The sequence below is a fragment of the Lates calcarifer genome, unplaced genomic scaffold (assembly GCF_001640805.2).
Source record: "Lates calcarifer isolate ASB-BC8 unplaced genomic scaffold, TLL_Latcal_v3 _unitig_2623_quiver_1654, whole genome shotgun sequence".
NCBI classification, from domain to species: Eukaryota; Metazoa; Chordata; class Actinopteri; family Centropomidae; genus Lates; species Lates calcarifer.
In genome coordinates, this window is record NW_026116339.1 from 1 (window position 1) to 8884 (window position 8884).

The 8884-nt window shown below is 81.0% G+C and overlaps 1 protein-coding gene across 1 annotated transcript; it reads right to left on the minus strand.

Annotated features, from left to right (window-relative positions):
* Positions 1-235: 235 nt before the first annotated feature.
* On the minus strand, positions 236-8796 carry LOC108892972 (uncharacterized PE-PGRS family protein PE_PGRS54-like; the record flags this gene model as incomplete). Its single annotated transcript, XM_018690750.1, has 5 exons — positions 236-2909; positions 3197-4305; positions 4356-6049; positions 6203-7764; positions 7859-8796. Coding segments are annotated over 5 exons (7977 nt in total), but the record flags the coding sequence as incomplete, so codon positions are not given.
* Between the last annotated feature and the right edge of the window lie 88 nt (positions 8797-8884).

The following is an 8884-nucleotide window of genomic DNA, read 5'->3' on the forward strand; positions in this document are numbered from 1 at the left end:
TTCCGCCCGCTTTCCGCCCCCCCGTTTTCGGCCCCCCCGGCCTCCCGCGCTGCGCCCCGGCCCTGCCCGGGGCTTGTTGCCCGCCCCGCGTGCCGCTCCGCCCGGCCTTCTGTTGCCCGGTTGTCCCCTCCCCCCTGCGGTTCTCTGCCTGCCCGCTTGGCCTCCGTGGCTCGCCCTCGGCGGGCCCCCGCCGGCCGGCCTCGTTGCCGGTGTTCGGGCGGCCGGTTCCTCCGGCCTGCGGGCCGGCCTCTCTGTCCCCGGTGGGTCCGTGCGCGGTGGTTCGCCGGGGCGCCCCCCCCTCCCCGGCCCCGCCCCCCGCCCTTCCCCTGGGTTCGCCCGCTCTGTCGCGCGCCCGCGCCGCCCCGTCTGCCTCCGCCGTCCTCCGCCGGCGCCCGGCGCTGTGTCGTGGGTTCTGCCGGCCTCCCCTCCCCCCGCTCCGTTGCGCCGCGGCCTCCGGCGCCCCCGCGTTTCTCCCCGCCCGCCTCTCGCCCCCGCGCGCCGGGGGTCTCCGCCCCCGGCCCCCGCTGCTTCGGTCCTCCGCCGGGCGCCGCCTTCCCGGCGGCCCCGGGCGGCCCCCGCCCCGTTGGCGCGCCCGGCGGCGGGCGGGCGGCCGCGCCGCCCTCCGTGTCTGCCCCGCCTCCGCGGGGGGCTCCCTGGTTGCTCCTGCCCGTCGCCTCTGCTTGTCTCCCCGCTTCCGCCCTGCCCGTCTCCGTCCCCCCGGCCGGTCCCGTGCCCTGCGCCTGGCTCCTTCCCTCCGTTCTGGTTCCTTTGCTCGCTCTCCCGTTCCTTGGCTCCCTGTGGCCCTTCTCGCGCTCCTCCTGCCCCCGCGCGCTGCCCTCCGGGGCTGCGTGCCTTTCTCCGCCCCCCCCCCTGCGGGGTGCCTCTCGGGGTGCCCCGGCCGCTTTGGTGCCTCTCGCTCCCTCGCGCCGCTCGCTGGCCCTCGTGGCGGCGCCGTCTCCTTCGCCTGTCTGCCCTCTCCCCTTTCGCTGGTCCTTTCTGTGCCTCCCCTGGTGCCCCCGGGTCCGGGGCCTCCGGGTTCGCTTCCGGCGCGGGCGCCTGCGCCCCGGCTCCCCCCTCCCCGGCCGGCCGCCGGCGCGCCCTTCCCCCCTCCCGCCTCGGGGCGGTCGTGCCGCCCCTCCCCTCCCGGCCTCTTTCGCGGCCCTGTCCTTGGCCTGCGTCCCCTTTCCCTCCTTTCCCGCGGCTCCCTTGGCGGGCCCGTCTGGTGCCCGCCGCCGCGGTCCTTCCCGCTCCCCTCGCGTCTCTTCCCGTTGCTGCCGTTCCCCCGCTCGTCGTTGGCTCTCGGGCTCGCGCTGCCGGTCCGCCGCGCGGCGCGCTCCCGTCTGTCCCCGCCCCTGCCTCTCGGCGCCCCCTCGCTGCTCTTCGCTGCGTGTCCCGCGGGGTCCGCCGCGTTTCCTTTGCCCCCTTCGCGTGTTCCCCGCCGGCCCGGTCGCCTGCCTCCCGCCGCTCGGCCTCCTGGCCTCGGCCTCCGGTTCTCTTTTGTGGGTTTTCTCTCTGCCCTGGGGCCCTGCTTCCGCGGGCCGGCCGGGGGCCTTCGTCTTGTGCCGCTCGCGGTGCCCTTCTTGGCCCGGCGCCCGCCGGCCGCCCGCGCCCGCCTTTGCCCCGCCTGTTTTCCTTCCTCCCGCCCGCCCGTCGGCGGTTCGCCGCCGCTCCGCTCCCGTCGTCGTTCCGCCCCTCCCCGCTGCCCCCTCGCGCTCCGGCGGCGTTCTTCCCCTGCCCGCCGGGCCGCGTCCGGGCCCCCCCGTCTTTGGGTTCCGGGGGGCGTCTGGTTGCCCCGCTGCCCCTTCCCGGCCTTGCCGGCCGGGCCCCCCCCGGCGTGGCGCCTGCGGCTTCCTTTGCCTCCCCCGGGCCCCCTCCCCCGGCCCGGCCCCGGCCCGGCTTGCCCGCTTGCTCGCTCTTTCTCGCTTCTGTGGGTGGTGGTGCCTGGCCGTTCTTCGTTGGTGGCGCGCTTTGTCTGGTTCCTTCCGCTCCCGCCCGCGCCTCCGGCCTGCTCCCTCGTTCCGCGGCCCCGTGCGGTCGGCGTCCCCCTTCTTCGCGGGCCCCGTGGCGTTCCGCCCCCCGCGCTTGCGCCTCCCCGGTCTGTGCTGCCCTTCGCTGTCCGGGGCTGCCCGCGCGCCCCCCTGCGTGGCTCCGCGTGTGTCTCCCCTTCGCCGCGCGGCGTGGGTCCCCCGCTGCCCCCCCCTCGTGCTCGGGCTTGGGGCTTGCCCTTCTTTCCCCTGCCCGCGGCCTTCCCCGTCCGCGCGGGTCCTCCGCTCGCGTTGCTTCCGTCCCTGCCCTTTGTCCCCCCCGCCCGTCGCTCCTCCCGCTTGGCTGGTTTCGTGCGGTCCTCGGCTCGGCCCCGCCGGGGTCGGTCCCGGCCCTGGCGGCGCGCCGCGCCGCCGCTCCCCCTTGCCTCTCTCGCGGCCGTCCCCGTCGTCCCCGGTTTCCGTCGGTGCCCCTGCGGCCGGCTCCTTCCCGCTGTCCTCGCCGCCGCTGCTGCTGCGCGCGCTGGCCCCCCCTGGCTGCCTCCGGTCGCTTCGGGTCTCCCTCGTCCCCCGGCTCGTCTCTCTCGCCTCCCGGGGGCCCGGGTCTCCCGCCGCTCCCGGGCGCCGTCCGCTCCGGCGGTTCGGCGCTCTGCCTCTCCGTCCCTTTTCTTGGTCTCGGCCTCGTCCCGGCCCGGCCCGCCCCTCGGTGCGCCGTCCGCGCCCCGCCTCCCTCTCCGCCTGCCCGCGCCGCCCCTCCCCGCCGGCCTGCTCCGCGGGCTGCCGGCCTTGCCGCCGGGGTCGCTGCTCGCTGTCTGCCCCGGCGGGCGCGCCGGTGCGGCGGTGGCGGCGGCCGTCCGGTGCCCCCCGGGCCTGGCCCTCTCCTCCCCCTCGGCCCCTCCCCCCTCCGCGCGGTGCGGCGGCCTCGCCCTGGTCGCCCTCCGCGTGCCGGCGGGTCCCCCCTCTCCTCTCTCCGCCGGCGGGCGGCGGGGGGTTCCCTGTCTCCTTCCCCGTTCTGTCCCTGCCCTGGGCTTCCCGGGTGGGCGCGCCCGCCGCGTTTGTCTCCCCCTCTTTTTTTCCCCCCTTTTCCGTCTGTGGCCTTCCTGTGCCGCCCGCGTGCCCCCCCCCCCCCCCCCTTTGCCCCCTCTTCGCGGTGGCTCCCTCGGCTCGTGCGTCGCTGCCGCCCGCCGCTCGCTGCGCGCCCTCCTGTGCCTTGCCGGCCCCCTTGCTCCTCGCCCCTTCGCCCGCCCCTTGCGGCCCCGGGTTCCTCCCGGGGCTCCGCCTGTCTGCGGGTCGCTTTGCCCTCCCTCGGCCCCCTCCGCGTTTCCGCGGCTGGGGCCGTCGCCGGCGCCGCCGCGCCTTCGTCCCCCTCCGCGCCGCCTCTGGGCTTGCCCCCCGTGTGCGGCGCGTCGTGTGCGCGTCGGCCTGTCCGGCCTCCCCTTCCTCCCCGTCGGCGCGCTTCCCTGCCCTCTCCCTCTCTCTCCCTCCTTCTCCGGCCTCCGGGCCGGGGCGGGGCGCCCTCCCCCCCCGTCGGCCTCGCGCCTGCGTCGGGCGCGGCTGCCGGTGGCCCCCTCGTCTCCGTGCTGCCCGCGTTCCGCGTGCGCCGGTGTCTGCGCGCGCGGGGTGGCTCCGCTCTCGCGGGGGCTTGCCTGCGCGGGGGTGGCGGGTTCCGCCTCGGGTTGGTCGGGGCCCGGCTCGCCTCGCGCCCCGCGCCTCCCGCGGCGGTGTGCGCCCCCTCTTCCTGGCGCCCGTGCGCCTCCTCTCGGGGCGCCCCGCCTGCCTCTCCTTTCGCCTCCGCCCTCCGCTCCGCCGCGCCCCCCCGCTGCCTTTCCGCCTCTTCCTCCGCGGCGGCCCCGCCCCTCCCCCGGCTTCCCTCCGTCGCGGCGCGCGCCGCGGGCCGCGCCCCGCGCCGCCTCCCCGTCCGCCGGGCGGCCGTGGGCCCTGTGGCGTCCGGCCGCCCGCTTGCCCGGTGTCGCTCGGGGGCCTGCGTCCTTCTGCTCGCGGCTCCGCCCGTGGCCGGTGTGCGGCCGGTCCCGGCCCCCGTCGCGCCGGGGTCCGGTCTTCTCGGCGTCGGGTTGTTTGGGCCTGCCGCCCCCCGCGGGTGGTCCCCTCCCTCTCCGGCTCCCTCCCGGCCCGCGCCCGCTCGTCCCCCGTCCCTTCCGGGCCCGTTGCCCGCCCTTTGCCGCGCGCGTTCCCGCGGGCGTGCCCCCGTTGCGCGGTCCCCGGGTGGGGTCCGCGCCGTCTGCCCGGGGGCTTCCCCTCGGCGGGTCCGGGCCGGCCGCTCGGTGCGGGCGGCTCCCCTCGCGGGCCCTCTCCCCGGCGCTGGCTGGCCCCCGCCGGGCGCCTTTCCTCCGCCGGTGGTGCGCCGCGCCCGGCTCTCGGTCGGCTTGGCCCGGCTCGGGGCGCCGGTGGCTCGCGGCTCCGGCCGCGCGCTTTCCCGCGCCCCCCCGCCCGTCCCTCGCCGCTTCCCGGGGCCGTGGCCTCCGTGCTCGCTGCGCCCTCTCTCCCCGCGGGGCGGGCCGGGGCCCCCTCGCTCCCGGCGCGCCTGTCGCCCGGGGCGGCCTGTCCTCCGTGCGCCCCCCCCGCGTCGCGCCGCCCGGGCGGGGCCCGGCCCCCGTCCCGGCGTCCGGGGTCTGCGGCGCTGTCGGCCCCCCCCCCGCCCCGTCTTGCCCCCCGGCCCCCGGCGTCTCCCGCCCGCGCGCGTCCGCGGGTGCCGCCCCCCCGTGGCGCCCTGCCCGTGCGGGCCGGCGCGCGCCGGCTGCGGTGGGCTCCCGGCCCCGCGGGGCTCCGGGCGCCCCCCCGGCCCGTCTCGCCCGCCCCGTCGGGGCGGTGGCGCGTGCGCGCGTGCGCTCGGCCCCGCCCGCTGGTGCCCTCTGCCTGGGCCGGGCGCCGCCCGCGGCCCCTCTGGTGGCGGCCCGTCGCGGTCCTGCCGTGCCCCTCGGTCGTCCGCCCTGGGTCTCGGGGCGCCCGCCTCCTCGCCCCCTCTCGTCGCTGGTTCCCTCCGCCGTTTCCCTCCGGCTCGCTGGCGCTCCGCGTCTCGCCGTTTTCTCTGGTCCCGCGCCTGCTTCGCGGTCTTGGGGCCGCCCCGCTCTCCCCCTCTTCTCCCCCTTTCCCTGGGTCCGCCGCCCGGCTCGCTGGCTTGGCGCCGGGCGTGGCCTGCGCGCCGCCCCGTGGGCCCCTTTTGGTCCGCCGCCCTGGCGCTGCGGGCTGCCCCGCCCGCCGGGTTCCGGCGCCCGCTGCCGCCGCTCCTCCGCCCCCCGCCCCGGTGTTGGTCGCTCTCGCCCGCCGGCCGGTGGCCCTGGCCGTCGGCCTCCGCTCCGGCGTGTGTCCCCCTCCCCTGCCGCCTCCCCTCGCCCTGCCCCTGGCTGGCGCTGGCGCGTCGGGCCCCTCCCCGGCCGTCGCCGGCCCCCGGCGCCTCGCGGGCTCCGCCGCGCCGCGTCGGCGGGCCGCCGCGGTGCGCCCGGCCGCCTCGGGCGCGGGCCCGGGTGGCGCCGCCGCGGGTGCCGCTCTTGGTGGTCGTCGCCCCTCTTCCCCCGCGCCCTTTGCCGGCCGCCGTGGCGCCGGGTTCCCTGTGCCCCGCCGTTGCCCCTGGGTCCGTCGGTCCTCCGCGCTGGGCGCCCGCCGTTCGGCCGGGTGGGGCGCTGGCCTCCGTCGCCCCCGGCCGCTCGCCCGGGCGTCGGGTTCCGCTCCCCGCCTCTGGCGTGGCGGCGCTCGGCGCCGCGCGGCGTCCCGTGCGGTCCCGCCCCCGCTCCCGGCGCCGCTGGCGGGCGCCCCGGGGCGCGTTCTCTTTTCTTTGTGCCGGGCCGGGCGCCCTGGCCTGGGTTCGCCCCGCGCGCGGGGCCCGTGCCCTGGCCCGCGTCGCGGTTCCGGCGGCGTCCGGTGCGCTCTCGCTGGCCCTTGCCCCTCCGGGGGCGCCGGTGTCCCTCTCGCGCCCGGCCGTCCCCCTCTCCGCCGCCGGTCTCCCCGGTGCCCCGCCTCTGGCCTGTTGGCCCCCGGGGGGTCCGGGCCGTCGGCCCCTCCGCTCCGTCCCTTCGGGCTCCGGCTTGGCTCTCCGGGCTGGGTCGGTCGGGCTGGGGTGCGCCGCGGGGCTGGGCTCGCGCCGCGGCTGGGGGCGCCGTCGCCCCGTCGCCCTCCTCTCTCCGCCGCCGGCCGCGCGGTGCGCGGCCCGCCTCGCGGGGCCCTCGTCCGCGGCGCCTCGCGCGTCGCCGGGCGGGGGTTTTCGCGGGGCGGTGTCCGCCGCCGCGTGGCCGGCGGGCCGGCGGCGGGGCCCGGGTCCGGCGGTCGGCGGCGGCGCCTCTGGCCGCGCGCCGGGCCCTTCTCGCGGCTCTCCCCCGCTCCGGCGCCCGCTGGGCCCCGTTCGCGCGGGCCCCCGGCGGGTCGCCTCGGCTGGCGCCTCGCCGCTGCCTTCGCCCTGGTGCGGCCCCGGGGCCTCCGCCTGTTTCCTTCCCCCCCGCCTCGCGCCGGCCCCCGGGGGGTGTTGCCGCGCTGTGCTTTCTGCCCCGTGCTCTGCCTGTCCCCGTGCCGCCCTTCCCTGCCGCGCGGGTCCCCGGCGGGCGTCCCTCTGCCTCTCTTCCGGTCGCCCCCTGCCTCGTCCTCTCCTTCGTGCCGCGCCTGCCTGGCTGCCCGCGCTTCCCCCTGTCCCTCCCTCCTCTCTCGCGCCCCCCCCGCCCCGGGCCCGGGCTTGGCCGCCTCCGCGGGGCCCGCCGCCCCTGTTGCGCTTGCCTCTCGTCTGGCCCTGTGCCGCGCCCTGCGCGGTGTCGCCTCCGTGGGCGGCCTCGGCCGCCGGTGCCCTCCCCCTCCTCTTCTCGTTTTTTCCCTTCCCCGGTGCGGCGGGGCGGCGCGCCCCGCGCGGGCTCTCGCTTCTGGCGTCCCGCGCCCGGCCCCGCCGGGCGTGCCCCGCTCCGGGGCCCGTGGCCGGTGGGGCGTTTGCCTGGGGCGGTCCCCCTGTCCCCCGGTCCCGCCGGTGTCCTCCGGCGCGCTCCGGGCGGCCCGCCCCTCCCGTGGCGCCGCCGGGCCCCGCTCGCTTGCTCTTGCTTTTCCGTCTGCCTCCCGCCCGTGCCCGCGGGGCCTCCCGCTCCTTCTGCCTTTTTGGGTTTTCCGCCGGCGGTGTCCGCCCCGTTCCCCCGGGCTCCCTGGCTTGTGGCGGCCCCGCGTTCCTCGCGCCGTCGCTTTTTGCTCCTTCGCTGTCGGCTCTTCCTCTCCTTGTGCCGCCGCCTTCCCCCCGCGTTGGCTTGTTCCCCCCCTCCTCGGGCCCGTGCGCTGGGTTTCGCCCGTCGTGCGCCCGGTTCGTTTTCCCCTCCTGCTGCTGTGTTGTTGCCCTCGTCCTCCTGCTCCGTCCGCGCGGCCCCGCCGGTTCCGCCCTTTGGTGTCTGTGCTTGGCTGCGGCGCCCCTGGTGCGCCGCTCCCCTCTGTGGGCTTCTGCCTGCCCGCCTCTCCGTCCGCCTCCCGCCTCGCCGTCCCGCTCCCGTCGCGCCGCGGCTCTTCGGTTGGCCCCGGCTCGCCGGCTTCGGTCGGTGCGCCGCGCCGTTCGTGCCCGGGCTGGGGTGCGGCCGGCTGGTGGTCGCCCCTCTCCTTCCTCGCCCCGCCTGTTTGTGGCGCCCCTGGTGCTCCCTCCCTTGCCGCCGCCCTGCTTCTGGGTCCGGGTTTCGTCCGTCGCCGCGCCGCTCCCTCGCTGCGCTCTCTTGCCCGTCCGCCCTTGCTCCCCGCTTTTGTCGGTGGCCTCCCGGCCCCCTGGCCCCTCCCCCCCTCCCCTGCTTCCCGCGTCCCCGGGGCGCCGGGCCTTGGCCTGTCCCGCCCCCGCCCCCGCCCCCGCCCCCGCCCCCGCCCCCCCCCCCCCCCCCCGGCGGGGGTGGCGGCGGCGGCCCCGGCCGCCCGCGTGCCTCGGCCCCGGGCGCGGGCCCCGCCGCCGCCCCGGTCCTCCCCCGGCGCCCTCTTTCGCCCGTCCCCCTGCCCCCGTCCCGCCCCCGCCCCCGCCTCCCCCCCCCCCCGGCGGGGGTGGCGGCGGCGGCCCCGGCCCCCCGCGTGCCTCGGCCCCGGGCGCGGGCCCGGCCGCCGCCCCGGTCCTCCCCTGGTCCCCCCTTGCGCCCCCCGGGCCCGGCCCGTTTCTGGGCGTCCCCGGGGCCCGGCCCGTTTCTGGGCGTCCCCGGGGCCCGCCCTGTTTCTGCGCCTCCCCGGGGCCCGCCCTGTTTCTGCGCCTCCCCGGGGCCCGCCCCCTTTCTTCGCGTCCCCGGGGCCCCCCCTGTTTCTGCGCGTCCCCGGGGCGCCCCGTCTTTTTTCGCGTCCCCGGGCCCCCCGTCTTTTTTCGCGTCCCCGGGGCGCGGGCGTCTGGGCGGCGCGGCCCTCCGTGTGTCGCCGGGCCGGGGTGCTTCCGTGTGGGTCCCCCGGCTCGGCTGGTGCGCTGGGTCCCTGGCGGTTGGGTTCGGGTGGGCGGTGGGCGGCCGGCGGTCCGGCCTCGGGTTGCGGGCTGCCCCTGGTGGGGGCCGCCTGGGCCCGGCCTGGGCTCGGGTTGGCGGGCGCTGGGCGGCCGGCGGTCCGGCCTCGGGTTGCGGGCTGCCCCTGGTGGGGGCCGCCTGGGCCCGGCCTGGGGCTCGGGTTGGCGGGCGGTGGGCGGCCGGCGGTCCGGCCTCGGGTTGCGGGCTGCCCCTGGTGGGGGCCGCCTGGGCCCGGGCCTGGGGCTCGGGTTGGCGGGCGGTGGGCGGCCGGCGGTCCGGCCTCGGGTTGCGGGCTGCCCCTGGTGGGGGCCGCCTGGGCCGGGCCTGGGGCTCGGGTTGGCGGGCGGTGGGCGGCCGGCGGTCCGGCCTCGGGTTGCGGGCTGCCCCTGGTGGGGGCCGCCTGGGCCGGGCCTGGGGCTCGGGTTGGCGGGCGGTGGGCGGCCGGCGGTCCGGCCTCGGGTTGCGGGCTGCCCC